Source organism: Ornithorhynchus anatinus, chromosome X5, assembly GCF_004115215.2.
Source record: "Ornithorhynchus anatinus isolate Pmale09 chromosome X5, mOrnAna1.pri.v4, whole genome shotgun sequence".
NCBI classification, from domain to species: Eukaryota; Metazoa; Chordata; class Mammalia; order Monotremata; family Ornithorhynchidae; genus Ornithorhynchus; species Ornithorhynchus anatinus.
Window position 1 is genome coordinate 67,803,011 of NC_041753.1, and position 20,599 is coordinate 67,823,609.

General features: G+C 46.8%; 1 protein-coding gene across 7 annotated transcripts in view; it reads left to right on the forward strand.

The window, feature by feature from the left end:
• Nucleotides 1-20,599, forward strand: part of NTRK2 (neurotrophic receptor tyrosine kinase 2) — a 356,778-nt gene that overhangs the window by 251,432 nt on the left and 84,747 nt on the right. For all 7 annotated transcript variants that reach the window (XM_029055020.2, XM_029055014.2, XM_029055018.2 and 4 more), the window contains one exon: nt 18,527-18,657. In XM_029055020.2, coding sequence (XP_028910853.1) covers nt 18,527-18,657 — 131 coding nt within the window. The remainder of the gene's footprint in view (nt 1-18,526; nt 18,658-20,599) is intronic.

The following is a 20,599-nucleotide window of genomic DNA, read 5'->3' on the forward strand; positions in this document are numbered from 1 at the left end:
TTCTTTGCCAGCGTAGAGATTCAGAGGGGAATTTGGAGGTTGAAGAGTCGGTTGGCCTTCACTCTGGTTGATTCCTGTATGCACCGAGAAACGTTCAGAATCCCTGTCCCTGATCTTGGGGTCAGGTGGGGGAAGGGCGGGGGCGGGGCGGGAGGGCAGACTGTTTTCTGGCTCATCCGCTTCTATTGGAACCAGAAGCATCGCCGAGCTGAGAGCCCAGGAAGCCGTATGGCTGCTCAGATGGTAGGTGGCAAGAGAGGAGAGTCTTGGATGAGCCAAAGACCCAGGTATTGGGCAGGTTGCAGAAAGCCCTTCCAGTGAAAGCGGGGTGACTCATACCCAAGGGCCGGAAACCTGGTACGTCGTTTCATTAGCCCCGATTTCCAACCGCTCTGCAGCCTGGCTGGGGCAGGCCTGCTCAAGGGGGGCTGCCTGAATCTAGGAGACTGCTGGCCAATGGCTGGAAACCGGCACTCGGAAAGAGGTCTCAAGTAGTCCATTTGCCTGCTGATTTCTTTAAACTTTGCCACGGGGCTGTTCTTGGGACAGCAGCATAGGAGACACCGAATCCCCACCAAACTCGTCATTGTGTTTTCATTTTTCCTGGGAGCATGGAAAGATTTTCAAAGACTGACAATCGGGAGTCCCAAGTCTAGTTAGCTCTGCCCCTGGCCTTCTGGGTGACCTTCACCTCTTACTCGACTCATCTGTAAAATGGGGTTATTAATACTTTCCCTGAGTCTTTGATTATGAGCCCCATGAAGAAAAGGGATGGACTGACTGGATTGTCTTGTAGACGCCTCGGTGCTTAGCACAGTGCTTTGGCACAGAGGAAACGATAAATACCGTAATGACGATGATTGATCGGAAGGGAGGAGAGAGATTTGTTTGTTATCCCTTAACCCTTCATAAGGGATCACATTCATTTTGTTGGCTGATATCGCTCCTTTTGGCCCAACCATGATTAGGTATGTCGATGGGTAAGTTTCATGTGGGGTCCAAATGATGCACGATCCTCACTCATAAACAGGTGATGCTTGTACACAGTTGGAGCCAACTGTGTAACCAGGTAGACCATACCCACCACCCTGTGTTTCTTTTCCTGCTAGTTGGACCCCACAAGCCCCTGGAATGTACGTGGGACTTAACTGCCGTGTACAAAGTGCCTTGAACGTCATGGAATGGGAGCGCCAAGGCCAAAATGTCACCTGTATACCTCTAGTCAAGCCTGGGCTTCCTAGCCGTGGCAGAAAGGCCCGAAACAGGTTACCACCCCAGAGGAGATGTATTTGAATAGGTAGCGGCTTTAGGGCTGATTGACAGAGAAAGGTCTTCCTTTCTTTGCCAAGTTCGTTCCGCTGAGGAGACCCAGGGGTCATGTTTGCGTTGAGGTCAGTTGGCTCTCTTAACTACTGAAGAGTCAAATTGAACTGCCTGAGAGAGAGGTGAAAATGATTTACGATGACATCTATTAAGCTCTTATAGAACATAATATGTGTGTTCTTGCTACCCCCATAAAATTAATTGCTGCTAATTAGTCAAGACCTGCCAAGTCACACACCCTTTTTCTGGCCACGTTAATTGTCCTTGCTGAGTAAGCCAGTGTATGAAGAAGGTTTGCACTCTCCGCCCCGCCCCACCCCCATGCCCCTCCCTATCATCAGTGCCTCTTCCTTTAAAACACAAGTTTCTTTAAATGACCTCTAACCGCCATTTCAGTCTCTCTGGGTCCTCTGGGTACTGACCAAGTAAGCACCTCTCAACCATGATAATTACTGTGGTATTGGTTAAGGGCTTGCTATGTGCCAAGCACAGTACTAAGCACTGGGATAGGTGCAAGAAAATGAAGTTGAACTCAGGCCCTGTTTCACATGGGGCTTACAGTCTGAGGGGGAGGGAGAACAGGTATTTTCCAAGAGGCCTTCCCCAACTAAGCCCTCATTTCCCCAACTAAGGCCTCATTTCCCTAACTAAGGCCTCATTTCCCCTACTCCCTCTCCCTTCTGCATCACCCTGGCACTTGGATTTGTACTCTATATTTGCCCCACTCTCAGCCTCACAGCCCTTACATACTTATCTTTATTTTATTTGAATTCTTGTCCCCCGCCTTTAAACCGTAAGCTCCTTGTGGGCAGGGAACATGTCTGCCAACTCTAGTACATTGTACTCTCCCAAGTGCTTAATACAGAGCTCTGCACACAGTAAATGCACAATAAATATCACTATTGATCCCCATTTTAAGATGAGCGTACTGAGGCATCGAGAAGTCAAGTGATTTACCCAAGGTCACACAGCAGGCAAGTGGCAGAGCCAGAATTAGAACTGAGATCCTGACTCCCAGGCCCCTGCTCTTCCTACTAGGCTATAATAATAATGATGATGGTATTTAAGTGCTAACTATGTGCCAAGCACTGTTCTAAGCTCTGGCACTGTTCTATAGTCAAGGAGCTAACCCTCTATCTAATGGGGAGGGTAGGCATAAAAATATTTTTATCCACGTATGTTACTCAAGTAGGTGATGATAAAAGCGGTGAAGTTGGTGTTTAAAAATTAATAGTCTGAAGAATAGGTTGAAGCAGACTTGAGGCTACGGGTAGAAGGCCCATCAAACCCCAACTCCGTGAGCTCCAAGACAAGTACATCCAGAAGCAAATAATTTTCCATTCAGTAGGTCATTAAAAGAGATGATCAAATTATGCTCTTTAACTTAATGTGATCAAAACTTTCAACCAGCTGGAAACAGAAGAGATAGCATGGTCCTTGGAAAGAAACTTCACTAAAGGACTGGCTAAAAGAAGTTCTAAGTCCTCTGTGCTCACAATGTGCACAGATCTGCAGTTAATAGTTATAATAATAATGACTATGGTATTTAAGTGCTTACTATGTGCTAGGCACTGTACTAAGCGCTGGGGTGGATTACCATGTGCCAAGCACTGTACTAAGTGCTGGAGTAGGTATACGATAATCAAGTCAAACACAATCCCTGTCCAACATGGGGCTTACAGTCTAAGTAGGAGGAAGAACAGGTACTGAATCCCCATTTTACAGATGAGGAAACTGAGGCTCAGAGACGTTAATAATAATAATAATGTTGGTATTTGTTAAGCGCTTACTATGTGCCGAGCACTGTTCTAAGCGCTGGGGTAGACATAGGGGAATCAGGTTGTCCCACGTGGGGCTCACAGTCTTAATCCCCATTTTACAGATGAGGGAACTGAGGCACGGAGAAGTTAAGTGACTTGCCCACAGTCACACAGCCGACAAGTGGCAGAGCTGGGATTCGAACTCATGAGCCCTGACTCCAAAGCCCGTGCTCTTTCCACTGAGCCACGCTTGCCCACAGTCACACAGGAGGCCAGTGGCAGAGCCGGGATTAAAACCCAGATCCTCTGACTCCCAGGCCTGTTCCCTTTCCACTAGGCCAGGCTGCTTCTCTAGTCTTATTATTTTCCTGCGTTCTAATAATAATAATGTTGGTATTTGTTAAGCGCTTACTATGTGCAGAGCACTGTTCTAAGCGCTGGGGTAGACACAGGGTAATCAGATTGTCCCACGTGAGGCTCACGGTCTTCATCCCCATTTTACAGATGGGGAAACTGAGGCACAGAGAAGTGAAGTGACTTGCCCACAGTCACACAGCTGACAAGTGGCAGAGCCGGGAGTCGAACTCATGACCTCTGACTCCGAAGCCCAGCCTCCTTTCGACTGAGCCACGCTGCTTCCCAATGTTCTAAATTTTTTACAGTAGAATTTTAATAGATCCCCATCTGTGCTTGAGTGCGCCTAGAAAAAAATATCCTTTTCAGTCAGCGGTATTTATTGAGTGCTTAATGTGTGCACAGCACCGTCTTACTCCCTTAGAATCCGGAGCAAAACGCCCCAGTCCAATGAAAACCTCTCTGGTTCCACGTCGGCCCCTCTCACTCTCCCAGCCCTGACCACATCTCCTAAACAAAATGCTTTAGAAAACTGCTGCTAAGTTGGTTACGGCGTAATGATAAATCAACCACCAAGCATGCGGCCTGTGTGCTGGAAGAGTTTGGGAAGCTCCTATTCCTTAGTGACAGCTGCTTGGCACAGACCGTTGCAATTATCATCTCCGAAGGAGTAGCTTGGAGGTGCTCGAATCACAGTGGCAGAGGACAGAGTTTGTCCTTGGCTGGCTCCTGTGCCATGACTTGAGCGAATCCCGCTTCCCACTTGGTAGCGTTGCTGCAGCTTGGGGTCGTCACGGTGCTAGGAGCAGCGGTGCTGCCCCACGAAGAGAGAAAGGACAACGAAGTTGGGAGCTGGCTACTCTCATCGCATATGCCGTGTGTGCGTGTCTGTGTGTATGTCTGCGAGGGTGTGTGTGGGGAAGAATGAGTGTCTAAAGATGACCCCTCAATTCAATGTCATGCCTATTTAGTCCTTATGCAGCCCACTCAGAAAAGAGCAACACTGGAGAGAGAGAGAGAGAGAGAGAGAGAACACGCATAGAAGAAAGGAGGGAAAATGCCTTTGAATGTACATAACATCTGGACGGGCATCCTTTGGCTCAGATTCACCACTGCCAGTTGGATTTATTCCACCCACATCCCATTCTGATAAATGTTACCTCACGGGCTGGCAGGTGGTTGTCAATACACTCTTCGGGTTTTGTTTTTTGGTTTTGTTGTTGTTGTTGTTATTTAAGGCCCACGCAGTGGAATGTAGCCACTCCTGGAGGTGAATGGAAAGCCTTTTCCTGCTCCTGATAATTAGTGACAACTCTCTGCTCCAGCTCCCTTGCAGAGGTGGAGGCCACAGGGAGACACTGATCACTGAGGGGGGCAAAGGGGGCAAGAATTGCTCCTGCCCTACTCAGGAAAGGGAAGCATTCCAGGTACTGACCATTTAGCGCAGCGCACCGAGGCCTTCTGGGATGTTGGAGGCCTGGAAGGGAGAGGCGGGATTGGTCACCGTGACTCAGCTGGCCCCCTATCAGTTTGTCTGTCAGGAGCAATGTGGTCCCTTGAGAGCTTAGGCAAATCTCACACAGGTCCCTCACTTCACCAGGCCTCTGGTCTTCAACTGTGAAGCCAAGCTCGCCCCTCTAGTCAGCTCCCAGGTGAACCTGGAGGATCTCCTCCAGGGCCGAAAGGCATTTTGGGAAAGGGAAGTGCCCATCGAGCATCTCTTAGGGAGCGTCCCCGAGGTACCTTGCCGAGACCACGACCATTTTGCCATAATCTGTGCTAAGGACTGGGATAGGTATAAATAATCAGATCGGATTCGGTCCCCGTTCCATCCGGGGCTCACAGTCTAAGAGGGCGGGAGACTAGGTATTCAATCCCCATTTACAGATGAGGAATCAGAAGCCAAGAGAAGTTAAGCGACTTGCCCAAGGTCACATAGTGATCCCGTGGCTTTAGGTCCCGGTTTTCAGGAGATTCTCATGTGGGTGAAGGTGACCCCTTCTGAGTCCCCATTCAGTGACCTCCTCCGATGCCTGCAGATTTGTAATGAAAGAGGTGCTGGGACTCATATGATTACAGAGTTTTATATTTTCAATGTGTAATGACTCTGAATGCACAGTTGCCTTACTGTCCTTTTGACCAACGACAGTAAGACCGCCACTTAGGCGAGGGACGTTTATTCAAGTACGATACTGAGCCACGTTCGATGTTTATAACATCTGAGACGTTTCCAAATCTTAAGGACAACATTTATTTTTAGTTTCACAAGGGAATTGCCAAGCCCAGACAATTCTAGGGAATTCCAGAGAATTCCAGGAAAGCCCCAGCCCACTTTAAGCCCTGGTGCTCTGTTTCTTTAAGTTGTTCAGCCTCTGCTGATTATCATTATGGGGATTTGACCCAGGTGAGTTGACTTCTGACCTGTACAATTCTCCTAGGAAAGTTGTCATGCAGTCCCAAGTTGCCTTCTGAAATTGGAAGCCTTCCAGTTGAAACATAAAAGAATTTCTTATCTATAAAGAGAGAAAGAGAGAGATAGAAGCAGAGCCCACGACTCTCACTTTATAAATCTGGGCTGAGCTAGCTTCCACTCACACTTCTTCCTGACAGAAATGTTCACACCCAAGTTTTTACAGCCCATGAAAGGTAGTGGGTGTAAATGTCTTGGGCACCAAAATATTCTGAGAGGAAGGAGAGGCAGTGGCCTAGTGGAAAGAGCAAAAGACGGGGAGTCGGGAAACTGCGGGTGCTAGTCCCAGCTCTGCCATTGGCCTGCCGTGTGATCTCGGGCAAGTCACTTCTCCCCTCTGGATCTCAGTTTTTCTCATCTGTAAAATGGAGATAAGATCCCTGTGCTTCCAATCTTTTTTGAATGTGAGCCATGTTTGGGACAGGGAATATTTGTGATCTGGTTTTCTTGTATCGAGCAGTCAATCGATCGATTTATTGAGCGCTTACTGTGCAGAGCACTGTACTTAATGCTTGGGAGAGTACAGTATAACAGACATATTCCCTGCCCACAAGGAGCTTACAGTCTTGACCTAGTGCTTGGCTCATAGCAAGCACTTAAATACGAGGGATTAACAGTTTGGGATCTGCAAGGCAAGAGATTTGGATTTTTTTGATGTTTTTTTTTTTAAATAAAGGAGTAACTCTCAAGGGAAATTCTTTATAATCCACTGACCCATGCGCCTCACATACCAAGGTCTCCATCCCTCCCTCCCTCCCTCCCTCCTTCCCTCCATCACCACCTCTCAGCCCTCTGTCGCCTGGACTCAACAGCAAAACATGTCTTCCTTCTTTCCTGGCTGTAGCACTTACCCAGGGGGCCGTGGCGAGCTGCAGAATGGGTTTGTCGGGCTGGAGCAGGGGATTTCCTGATGAAAGCAGAGCCAGACAGGTGGGGGGAGGGGTGACTCTGGTGGTGGTGGCTGAGATAATTGTATCTCCCTCACACCAATTAACTTGTGCATGGGATAGTGATCGAAATTGCCACAATGAAATAAAAAACAACAGACACTTTGCCCAGCACCACAGTCACAATAGCCTCCGGGCTCTTTTCAATCAGCCATTTATTGAAAAAACTGCATCTGCAGCTGCTTAGCAAAATTATCTACCTCTCGCTCTTCTCTCTCCCCCCACCTCTCTCTCTCTTTCTCTCTCATTCTGTCTGTCAACATAGTTCCGTGTGTCCTTGTCCCTCTCTTTCTCTGACTCCTCTCACTATCCTCTGTCCCTCTGGCTTCCATTTCTGTCTCATTTTTCTCTTTCTCCATCTCTTCTCCTTTAAGCAAGGAACTTGCGAGTTCTGGAATGTAGTCAGTCTGCTAGCATCAAAGCTATGCTCACCATAACACAACTACGCTGAGTGGGACATGTGAGGAGAATGAGCGACATCAGGATACCCAAAAAAGCTGCTCTATGCAAGAGCTGAAATTGCAAAACCAAAAGCAAGAAGGTCAGAGGAAGCAGGACAGATCGTAGCCTCACGGTTAGCGCATGGAACTGGGAGTCAGAAGACCTGGATCCTAATTCTGGCTCTGCCACTCGCCTGCTGTAAGACTCTAGGCAAGACACTGTGCCTCCGTTTCCTTCACTGTAAAATGAGGACCTTAATACCTGTTCTCCCCTCCCTCCTTAGACTTAGGTGGTGTCAAGAGTCACAATTCCAGGACCCTCAGGTTGCAACTTTGGTCCCTGGGTATCCATTCTCTGTCTTTCAGCTGTGATGTCCTGGTAGAAAGATGCAGAAAAAAGCAGCTCCTATGAGGATCTAACTTTGGCAATAACTCAATAACGTTTATGTAAACCTCCTGGCATTTAGGATTCTGGTAGTCTTGCCATCCATCACTGAGTCCTCACCCCGTAGACAACACCAGAGGCAACTTTGGCTTTTTCCCTGTATGTCTGCAGAGAGGAAAAAAGGAAAATGAGGAATGAAACCACTTAGAAACCTAAAGCAAATGACACACCTTGACTATTGGCCAGTAGGTTGTCCTGAATATGCTCTGGGGTGAGTCCTGACTTGAATCTGTCCACATGCCAACCTCAGAAATATTAACCACCTGGAAAAGAGACCATCATCCTCCAGGGCAGCCTTTGGAATGGAACTCAGCAGTTAGATACCGGAGGCAGCTGTGAAATCAAGGTTTTATCAAAAGCCAGCCAACCCCACCAAATTTAAATCTGAAGACCTGAGGCTGCCCATTTAAACCTTCTTTAGAAACAGGAGCCACAGCCAACTTACAGGAAGCAGACAGGGTAATAGCGATGATAGGCAGAAAAGAATATCAAAAAAACAATGGCCACACAGAATAGGTTCTGGGTTTTTTTTTTCTTTTTTATGGTATTTAAGTGCCTACTTATGTGCCCGGCACTGTACTAAGCTTTGGTGTAGATACAAGCTAGTCAGGTTGGAAACAGTCCCTGTTCCACAGGGGGCTCACAGTCTTAAGCCCCATTTTACAGCTGAGGTAACTGAGGAACAGAGAATTCATTCAGTCGTATTTATTGAATGCTTACTGTGTGCAGAGCACTGTACTAAGCGCTTGAGAAGTGAAGTGACTCACCCAAGGTCCCAAAGCAGATGAGTGGCAAAGCCGGGATCAGAACCCAGGTCCTTCTGACTCCCAGGTCTGTGTTGTATCCACTAGGCCTTGTTGTTTCTCACTAGGCCACTCTGGGTCTTGCTTGGGGGAGTGGGGTGGGGGGGGTGAAAGGATGGTGGGGCTGCGAGAGGAAAAAAAAAAACGGCCTCAATTCATTTACCCTGAAATCGACTCTTCCAGAATCCGAGTCGTCCAGGATAGATTTGCAATTGAGTTTTCATTTCCCTTGGAAAGATTAACCTTGAAATTTCAAATCCAGCTTCCACTGATTGACAAGTAATGCTTGAGTTTGGGGTGCGGCCAGTTTAAATCAAGCCCGGCTTTCATACCTCTTGGCTCTCCCCCAAACCACTGAAAAGCGCAGGTGGCATTCAGCTAGGCTGATGGAGCATGAGTGGAGAACGATGGATAGGAGCACTCATAGAGCTTGATAAACCTGCAAGTCCTTTCAGAAGAGCAGATGCGAATGGTCTTTGCAAAAAGAGCAGTAGCAGTGTTTATTGAGTGTGCCATGGTGCAGAGCTTGGGAATACATAACAGAATCAATCAATCATATTTATTGAGCACTTACTGCGTGCAGAATACTGTACTAAACTCTTGGGAGAGTACACTATAGTAGAGTTAATCACATTTCCTGCCCTCAGTGAGCTAGCAAGAGATATTTTCCCTGACCACCTGGAGCTTAGACCTATTCTGATCGGGGTACCAGACAATAAAGTATTTACAAATAGAGTCATCCAAATAAGTAATTGATTATATAACTGAAGAAATTATGCACAAAAGTGCTGAGAATTTTCTTTTCTTTTTATGATATTTGTTAAGGACTTACTATGTGCCGGGCACTGCACTAAGTACTAGGGTAGATACAAGCTAATTAGACTGGACATAGCTCGTGTCCCAAGTGGGGCTCACAGTCTTAATCCCCATTTTACAGATGAGGGAACTGAGGCCCACAGAAATAAAGGGACTTTCCCAAGGTCACACTTGCAGACAAGTGGCAGAGGTAGGATTAGAATCCAGATCCTCTGACTCCCAGGCCTGGATTCTTTCCATTAGGCCATGCTGCTTCTCAATGCTAGAGCTGGCTGATGGGTTTATACGATTTTAGGTGCTGGGAACTGTAGGATCTTAACCCCAAATAACCTGCTGCATTGGATTCTCTTCTTCAATCAGTCAGTTGTATTTATTGAGTGCTTACTGTGTGCAGAGCACTGTACTACGTGCTTGGGGAGAGTACAATATAACGATATAAGAGACACAATCCCTGCCCACAGCGAACTTCTTACAGTCTAGAGGGATTGGTTGGTTTTCACTGACAGTGAAAGAAACTGTAATTCCAACACTTTTAAAAACTGCCTGGAATCTTCAATCCCTCCCTCTTTTCCTCACATCCATTCTAAATAGCACCAGAAATGTTCAAAGCTTCATGAGGTGGTGTAGGGTAGCTCCCTTCATTCAGTTGTATAAATTGAGTGCTTAGTGTGTGCAGAGCACTGTACTAAGCACTTGGGAGAGTACATTACAACAAAAAAAAGACACATTCCCTGCCCACAACGAGCTTACGCGTCAGATACAGTGCTGTTGTGCCCGGTGATAGAAGCCAGTGGATTTGGGGGGTTGGGACTATCTGGTAGGCAGATGGATTCCTTACAGTGAACTGATTGATTGGGTACAGAGTCTTTGCTGTTCAAGAGCTCTAGAGGTCATTCCTTCATTAATATTTATCGAGCTCTTACTGTGTGCAGAGCACTGTGCTAAGTACTTGGGAAGTACAATCCCTGCCCACAACGGGTCATCTACTGTATTCCTCTACTGCCAAGCAGGACCGTTTAACATATCGGTTTGCCTCACCTGCTTCTCCCTACCTCACCTCCTAACTGTATCCTTCTCACCCTTTGGTCGTGGTGTCCTCCCGGCTTGGAATGTCCTCCTGGCTTGGAACTCCCTTCTCCCCCAAATTCAAAGATCTCAGCCCGCCCCACCTTCACAGCCCTCCTAAAATTCCAGCTCCTCCGACAAGCCTTTCCTAATTCCCAACTCTGAGTTATTTTTGAACCCAACAGCCGCCTCTAGGACTTGCGTACTTATTTACGCCCCACCGAAGCATGGGTGTATATAAATATGGTCGAATATAATAATGATTGTGGCATCTGCTAAGTGTTTACTGTGTGTCAAGCAGTATTAAACACTGGAGTAGATACAAGATCATCAGGTTGTCCACAGTCCCTGTCCCACATGGGGCTCACAGTCTCTATCTGTTACCGATTTGTACATTCCAAGCGCTTAGTACAGTGCTCTGCACATAGTAAGCGCTCAATAAATACTATTGAATGAATAAATAGAAGGGAGAGCAGGCTTTGAATCCCCATTTTTAGAGATGAGGAAATGGAAGCACAGAGAAGTTAAATGACTTGCTCAAGTTCACAAAACAGGCAAGTGGCGGAGGGAGCGGGGAGTCGGTTGAACAGTCATTTCTTCCGACTTCACCATTTGTAAATATTTCTGCCTGTCTCCCCTGTTAGACTGTAGGCTCCTTGTGGGATGGAATGTGTCTTGTATTTTCCCAATCAATCAACAGGATTTATTGAGCACTTACTTTGTGCAGAGCACTGTACTACGTGCTTGGAGAGAATCCAATGCAACTGGTAAGCACAATCCCCACTCTTTTAGGATCTTAGTACAGGGTAGTGCACTCGGTAGCCCTCAGTAAATGTCATTACTACTGCTATTATTGCAGCTAACTCAGGGCATGCGGGTGCCTGTCCTATCCTAAAATATTCCCGATTTCCTTAGGAGTCCATTCCTGGACTTAATCAAACTGCTGGTCGGCAGGCTAGAGAAGGTTTCTCAGAGAGCCCCACTACCGATCGGTGGTGTGTATTAAGCACGTATTGTGTGCAGAGCATTGGCAGTACCTTCCACTCTGCCTCTTGACCCCACCTTCCCCCTTAAAGTCTGAAAAAGTAAACCAGACGGTTAGAGCAACGAATCAGGTGGGGAGCTTACAGGGTAGATCTGTCTGCTGTTTCTTCTTGAAATGAGTGTGTTGATCTGATTCAAGGGGCGTGGTGAAAATTAATTGATTGCAATTGTAATGCACTTTGAGAGATGTGTAGACGGAAGCGGTTTTATAATGGCAAAGTATTACTCCTTCTTTACTCATTATTATCATTATTTATGAATACCCAGCCCACTCTTGTTCCTGCTGTGTTTTTATGTTTGCACTCCTAATTGTATTTATTGTCATTTTTAGTACAGCACCAAGTTCTGTCATAATGGCAACTGGGAGATAGAATTTGACAAATTGTTCACAGATACATTCCAGACAAATTGATTTCTACAAGCTGATGGGGCTGCATGGGCTGCAGTGTTTTGCCATTGAAGTGTGCAAAGGAGACATTTAGCGAAAAATAGTATTTTCTCTGATTTAGATTTAAGGGAAAACCCAGGCACTTTTCGAAGCATTTCATAATTAAGTGTGGCTTTTTGCGGCCCAATATAGGGTGTTCTTGCAGTCATTTGAAAATGCAATTTTTTCATTTGCCATTTAGAGTTCTCTTCAGAGGAAGCGTGAAAACGCTCAAAGGTTCCACATGGAGGAAATACGCTGAATTTCCTTGGGGATGCAGGGGATTTCAAGAGACCATTAGCACTGGTCTCTCACTCCTTAGGGATGTTAGAGTTGGTATTGTTTTCCAGTTTGTCAATGCCTCGCGTGGAGTAAGCGGAGGCTTCTTGGAGTATTTCTGAAAGCTGTCACAGAGTTAGACACAGCGTTAGTATTGGTGTAATAGTATTTGTTAAGCGCCTACTATGTGCCAGGCACTGTACTAAGCGCTGGGATGGATACACGCCAATTGGGTTGGACACAGCCCTTGTCCCTCATTGGGCTCACAGTCTCAATCCCATTTTCCAAATGAGGTAAATGAGGCACAGAGAAGTGAAGTGATTTGCTCAAGGTCACACAGCAGGCAAGTGGCGGAGCAGGTCCTTTTGACTCCCAGGCCCTTGCTCTATACATTAGGCCATGCTGCTTCTCACACTGGTGTAGCCAGTGGATATATCGATAGATTGTTCAAACAGCAATTAAATTGAAAAAATAAATTCCTTTTGGCGACTACGTTGCCCACTTTATTACCTTCAGAGTTCTGTCCTCGGAATTGGATGAGGCCATTCTTCCCTCCCCCCCCCCCCCCCCCCCGCCCACCACCTTCGGGATGGCCCCAAAGCCCTCTTGGCTAATCGGCACTCTACTTCTGTGTGCATGTAAAGAGCTTCCTTTGTTGCACTTTGCTTTAGCCAGTATGAACAAGCTCACCTCTTCTGGTTGCCAGAGCTCTTTGGTATGGAATTCGGGGCAGAACGATAACATCCCCAGGGAGAAAATGCCCAAGTGGTGTTGGATTTTGGTAGTTAGTTGAGTCGTTTTGCCTCTCAGGACTGAAACAAACCGATCGAAGCATTACTTTCCCACAAAGAAAGCAACATACTAGAAAGATGCACAGACTGTTTCCTTAGCAAGTGTAGACACAGGAAGCTCACAAGCCAGTGGTATTGTGGAGCCATCAGTTACCTTTCAGTGACTCTTCTCGAGGCATTAGGCCCAGAAAAGAGATGAAAAGTTAAGAGAAAAATCCAAGAAAGATGTCATAAGGCATTAATTCCAGGGTTGGGCTGGACCCTCTCTCATAAAATCAGTTGGGCAGCCTACTTTAGCTGAAGGTCCACCATTATAAATCAGTTGCACTTTGCAATCAGTTGAAAGCAGTTGAAATCATGCCCTTTCAAAATGTCTGAAAAATAAGAAACCCATCCAAGGATGATGATATCTGAATGCCGTTAATTGGGTACATAAAATGAGGAGCATAGGCCAGCATCATCAGTCTGGCAGATGATCATTATTACTATTATTATTATTATCATCATTAGTTTCATCTTAGCCGATCACACAGTTCGGAAGTGAGCGGGAGAATGATATTGCAACACTTGTCCTTTTGGAGGATTCAGGGCCAAGCTTCCTCCCCTCCCCCTCTAACTGATGGCTTCACTAGCACTTAGAAGAGTGCCAGAGCTTAGAACAGTCCTGGCACATAATACATGCTTAACAAAATCCATCAGTCAGTCATATTTATTGAGCACTTACTATGTGCAGAGCACTGTACTAAGCTCTTGAAAGAGTTCAATTCAACGGAATTCGCAGACAGACTCCCTACCCATAATGAGTTTACAGCGTAGACGGTGAGACAGACATTAATACGAATAAATGAGTCATTTATAATATATAATTTAAAGATATGTACATAAGTGCTTTGGGGTTGGGGGTGGGGAAAATAACAGATGTCTAAAGGTCACAGATTGAAGTGCATAGATGATGAAGAAGGAGAGTGAGCTGGGGAAAAGAGGACTTAATTGGGGAAGGCCTCTTGGAGAAGATATGACCTTAGTGATACTTCGAAGGTGGAGAGAGTGGTGGTCTGGCATATATGGAGGGGGAGAGAATTCCAGACTGTGGGAGGTTGTGGGAAAGGCGACAACGGTGAGATAGATGAGCCTGGGGCATAGTGAGTAAGCTGACTCTTGATGATGCTGATGTTTGTAGTAGATTAGTAAGGTGAGGTAGGATGAGGCAAGCTGATTGAGTGCTTTAAAGCCAATGATAAGGAGTTTCTGTTTGATGTGGAGATGGATGGGAAGCCACTGGAGGTTCTTGAAGAGTGGGGAGACATGGACCAGAACGTTTTGTTGATAAATGATTCATGCAGCGAAGTGAAGTATGCATTGGAGTGGGGAGAGAGAGGAGGCCAGGAGGTCAGTAAGGAGGCAGATGCAGTAGTCAAGGCTGGATAGGATAAGTGCTTGGATCAGCAGGGTAGCAGTTTGAAAGGAGAGGAAAGGGCTGATTTTAGCAAGGTCGTGAAGGTAGAACCGACGGGATTTGGTCACAACGATTATGTGGGTGGAATGAGAGAGATGAGTCAAGGGTAAAACCAAGGTTATGGGCTTGTGAGGTAGGGAGGATAGTGGTGTTGTCTACAGTGATGGCGGAGGACAGGGTTTGGGTGGGAAGATAAGGAGTTCATTTTTGGACATGTTCAATCTGAGGTGTCGGGGGGACATCTAAGTGGATATGTCTTGAAGGCAGGAAGAAATGTGAGATTGCAGGGAAGGAGAGAGCCCAGGGCTGGAGATGTAGATTTGGGAATCATCTGCATAGAGATGGTGCTTTAGGTCATGAGAGCGCATGAGTTTTCCAAAGGAATGGGTGTAGAGGGAGAATAAAAGGGGGACCTAGAACTGAGCCTTGAGGGACCCCTACTGACAGAGCGTGGAGGGCAGAGGAGTAGCCAACAAAAGAGACGGAGAAGAAGCAGTCAGAGATAGGAGAAGCAAGAGAGGGAAGTGTTAGCGAATCCGAGGTTAGATAGAGTTTCAAGGAGAAGGAGGTGGTCCACAGTGTCAAAGCCAGCTGAGAGGTCTAGGAGGATTAGGATGGAGTAGAGGCTGTCCGATTTGGCAAGAAGAAGGTCATTGGTTACCTTAGAGAGGGCCGTTTCTGTGGAGAGAAGGGGACGGAAGCCAGATTAGAAGGGGTCTAAGAGAGAATTAGAGGATAAGAAGTGGAGACAGTGGGTGTAAACAACTCTCTCAAGAGGTTTGGAGAGACATGGTAGGAGGGAGATGGGCTGATTACTGGAGGTTAACCGTGGAGTCAAGGGAGGGGCTTTTGAGGATAGGGGATATATAAGCATGTTTGAAAGCAATGGAGATGAAGCTGTTAGAAAGTGAATAGTTGAAGATGGCAGTCAAGAAGGCAAGAAAGGAGGGGGTGAGTGTTTTATAAAGGTATGCAGGGATGGCGTCAGAAGCACAGGTGGAGGGGCTAGATTTAGAGAGGAGGTGAGAGATTTCATCTTGAGTTACTGCAGGGAACATAGGGAGAGTCAAAGAGGATGGAGGAGGAGGGAAGGATTGGAAAGGAGCAGGGGAGATCTTAGGGAGATCATGACTGATGGTTTCAATTTCGTTGATGAAGTACGGAACCGGGTCATTAGGGGAAAGAGATGGCGGGGCGGGAGGACGGGAGGTTTGAAAAGGGAGTTTAAATGTCTGGAACAACCAGCAGGGGCAGTGGGTATGGGAGCGAATTAGAAATGTTGTTGTCGGGCAGTGGAGAGGGCCAAATCGAAGCAGATAAGAATTAATTTGAGGTGGACCAGGTTAGAGAGAGATCTGGATTTCCTCCAACAGTGCTCCACAAATACCAAAATTATTATTATTATTATTGTTACTGAGGGATTGGTCAGCTGATCCTGGGCCACACTACAAATTGGAGGAATGTGAGGAGGGAATCAACTGCCCTCTAGGAGAAAAGGAAGATCATTACAGATAGGTCAGACTTGGTTACTTAGTTCTGGTTGATGGAAACCCTCCTAGGAGCCTGGGAGTGGCTGAACCCAAGGCTGACCGGCGAGAACCGGGAGAGTCGACCCTGTGTTGCTTCCAGGTAAACTTTCCATTGGTTCGCATGACAGGCAGAGATGCCAATGCCTGGTTGCCTTGCACGTTAATATTCCCCCTCAGAGGATGGGCTAGAAAAGTGGAGGGCTTCTCCTGACCAAAAATAAAACAGTCGTCTCAAAAACAACAGCATTTAAGATGTTTCTGGTGGCAAACTTTATCCAAAACTTACTCTCCATCTGCTTGGGTAAAGCCTACGCAGATGGCCAAGCAGCTCTTCTCCTCCCCATTCGTCAATCTCGGCAAGGATGCCAAAGGGTCCTGGCGCTCTGACTGAGCTGCCTCTTGGTTGTGTGCCACAGAGGCAGCGGTGGAAGCGTTTCAAACCTGGACTCCCAAACAAGTTCAGTGAAGAGTAGGGAGAGGGGAAGAGAGCGGAAGGATGAGATTGAGGCCTCCTTCAGTCCATTCCAGCCTGAACTGAACTCCCTGTGTTCTTAAAGCAACTCCAGGAAGGTGAGGGAGCAGGCAGAGCTGGAAAGGGAAGTGGGTCGGGAGAGGCAGGATGGAGGGGGCAACGTCAAAGGGACAAAAGGCTAGCGTGTGGAATTCACACTCTTCCCTCGAGGTAAATGCAGTTGGCAATTCGGGGGGCACCTTCTTCCCCAGGGAGTCCTCACCACTGCTCCTCACCACTTCAGGAACCTAATAACCTGGGATGCCACCTGAAATGGGATCTTAAGGATTTGCCCCATCCATGCCCTTGGTGTTTTCTGGGAAGTGGTGAGCAATGTCCTGGCCAATCCCACTGGGTCCACGACTCTGACAAGAAAGTTCAGACCAAGGGGCTGCTGCAAAATGAGGTGAAGCGGGAAAAACAGAAGGAATTCTGGTTGTGGAAAAATTCAGACCCTAACTGGTGGCAGATCTAAGGTCAGAGGGATTGACGGGGAAGTGGCTACTTATTCTCACAGCACCCGTGGCCTGGGAACTACTTTTCCCAGCATCTTTCTCTGGTTCCTCCAGCACTGATCGGGGCAGACCAGCTCTCCCTAAATGCCACATGGATAGTTATTGCAGTCCTGTGGCTTGAAACCTCGGTCAAAGACATATCCGAGAACTTGGAGAGTAACAGATGGGCGGAAGTACAAATCCACCCGATGTGGCAGAACCAGGGGTTTGCAGGGAAATGGCAGCTGTGGGCTCCCCCTCGCCCCCCCCCCCCTTCAGAGTCATTCTGAAGCAGGTGGCCCATTTTGAACAAAGGGAATGGACAACCCATGTGGCAAAGAAGCAGAATGGTGAAGCACATCAGGTTCTGCCATCAGTAGCAACAGCTACAAACCAAAGGGAAATCTTCCAGGGTACACGCTGCAGAAATGGCAGCAGATCTCAGGTTGGGTTTTAGAGGTCCAGTTGCCCCGGGATGATGTCACTAGCATCATCTCTGAACGTGAAGGACGGTAACACCTCACGGAATTAACATTCCGAGGACTGACAACAGCCCAAGGGACAATAGAAGCTGCTTCAAATTATGCGGCATTTTGATCTCATGAGATTTTATTGGGCGTATAGTACCCAGTAGCACGTGCTACGCGATTCAGCGTGGCCTATATCTAAACCACACAAGGGGACGTAAAAAAACTTTTTCCTCTCAGGAGGGACAGAATTTCTCTGCTTTTGTACATTACGCTGCAGATAGAAGAGAGCCCTTGGCTCTTGTTTTTTCAGGCAGCAAAACTGAGGCTTTTTTCCCCCCTTAAATGGAAAAACCCAATTTGCCCGAAACTTCTCTTTTCCTCGGTATCTGAAAGAAGCGATGTAATTCAAATGAACAGAAGCGAACCATCAACTTCGTGGCAACTTAATTCAAGATTCGCATCCTGGATTTGATTACGGCGATGCTTTGGCTCTTGAATTATTATGTGTTCATCGCAGCCCCTCTGCCCGGGGAACCGAGTTATCCAATTGAACCCACATTCTTTGGGTCTGACCGGAGGAGTTGCTGGTTCATTTTGAGAGAGACTCACATTAAACATTTGGCATTTATGTGGCACTTAATTGATGCTGATGAAGATAATGAAAAGAGTGATATTTACTGAACTTTACGTGCACTTTCTTCTTACTCTTGCTTCTAGCAGAGCCATCCTTCTTTCTCCCGGTCGACAAAGCTTATCCGAGTTCCCGTAGTAAGTTCACAAGCTGTTTGGATAAGATTCATGGACCGAGAGGTCCACGACGTCTAGTGGGAGGGTTCAGGCTGTAGAGCAGGCAGCTCTGTGGAAGTGTGACCCGTGTGTGAATAGAAGACCACACATGTAGCTCATTCCCAGGCTTGAGTGGGACATACCAGCCAAGTGCAATGGACTATAAGAGCATGTGCAGGCTGAGTCTTCTTGCGTGTCCGCAGAAGAGTAGGTGAAACCCCCATTCTAGTCTTTTCAGGATGTACAGTATGTCTTTTTCTGCTCTGTACTTCCTCACAACTTCAGTGCCAACATCCACACTGTCTTTGTTTTCCAGTTGTTCAGCACATCAAGCGACATAATATTGTTCTGAAAAGGGAACTGGGAGAAGGAGCCTTTGGGAAAGTTTTCCTGGCGGAGTGCTATAACCTCTGTCCCGATCACGACAAGATCTTGGTGGCCGTGAAGGTAAGAGAGACCCCCAAAGCTCACGGATAATATTGTTTTTGATGGGAAAAACCTTATCTCTTCAGTACCATACAGGGGCTCCTGCAGAGTCAGGGCTGGATTACCCCTGGCTTGCGGAACATCAGAGGAGCACTTTTTGATCTCACTGTTCTAGACAGAATGGAAGGGAATTTCATAAAGAATTTTTTTTTTAGCAAAGCAAAATGAAAACCACTAAAGAGAGTAAAAAAAAATCTTCAGTGACCTTTAAATCTCAACACTCATTTCTGAAAAATGTCATAAGATTCAGGTGGTTTTCTATTTGAATATTTTAAAATCCTTTAACTTACAAAATCGTTGAAAGAGCTTTATAAAATAATGGGAAAAGGTCAGCCATGTGAACAATGAAAGCTGGTTATCCATAAACTGCAATTGCATCCTGCTTCCTGCATTTAGCCTATGGGAACCATTGCTGTGTCATGTCAAGTGGCTTGTGTATTTTATCCAGAAATAGCTGCATTTCAGGGATGGGTTGGCAAATCTGTGAAGTAACTCATTTAGGGATGATAAGTGTTCTGTCTAGTTTATTATGGCCCGACCAGGTTCTCTCATCTGATAATTCTCAGAGGTCAGCTCTCCTCCCTTCGGTGTTACAGCCCTAAAAAGATGCAAACAGGAGGGTCAGATAAGAAAGAGGAAAATAAAAGCTTATTACAAAGGCTTCCCCCGCACCAAACACAGACAGAGGTACTGAAGTTCTTCCAAATCGACATGCGCTCTGAGGGTTTCCCTTATTATAGAAAGTGATTCCCTTGGGGAGGGAAGAGCTGCAGGGTTTTTCCTCGGAGGTTTCTTTATCCCCGTTTTGGGGGTGGGGAGGGAGGGAACCTATCAGGGGAGTGTGTTGCTGTTGGTCAGGGAGCAGCGTGGCCTAGTGGAAGGAGCCTGGGCCCGGGAGCCAGAACACGTGGGTTCTAATCCCGGCTCTGCCACTTGTCTGCTGTGTGACCTTGTGTAAGTCCTTTCACTTCTCAGGGCCTCGGTTTCCTCACCTATAAAATGGGGATTCAATGTCTGTCCTCCCTCCTACTTAGACTGTGTCCAACCTAATAACTTGCGACCTCCCCAGCCCTTAGAATAGTGCTTGACACATGGTAAGCACTTGAATACAATAACAAGAATCCTTTTATTATCAATGATAATGATAATATAACCTCACTGGAGGGGTGAAGAGTTAGGGATAAGATTCAGGGAGGGCAAAGGGAGAGATGAAGCTTAAGATGTACAGAGGAGGGAGTGCCAGGAATGTGTCTACCAACTCTTTATTGTACTCTCCCACGAACTTAGTACAGTGCTCTGCATAAAGCAAGCGCTCAATACATTCCTTTGATGATGATTACAGGGGAGGAAGGCTTCAAGTGGGAGCCCCCACTCTGGTTTTTTAATGGTATTTAAGTACTGTGTGCCAAGCACTGTACTCAGTGCTAAGGTAGATATAAGATAATCTTGTTGGACACAGTCCCTGTCCCGCATGGGACTCACAGTCTAAGTAAGAGGGAGTAGGAAATTAATTCCCATCTTACAGATGAGGTAAGTGAGGTGCAGAGAAGTTCAGTGACTTGCCCAAGGTTACCCAGCAGACAGGTGGCGGAGCTGGGATTAGAAGTCAGGTCCTCTGACTCCCAAGCCCGTGCTCTTTCCACTAGGCCACACTGCTTGTCTGTTCTGCAGTGGCCTGATTTCCCTCAGAAAGGAATTCTCCAATCCTAGTTGTTGGATAATCCTTGTGGCAGCACATGTCCAACTCCCTCACTCTCTGAGCCCTTTCTCTCGGATGCGTCTCTGCTCTGTATTTGTACAGCATCGATTGCTTTAGCGTCTTTCCTTACTGGATTTTGTTACGCCTCAGGAGAGATGGTATCCTCTCTCTGAGAATGGAGCAGCATGGCCTATTGAAAAGGGC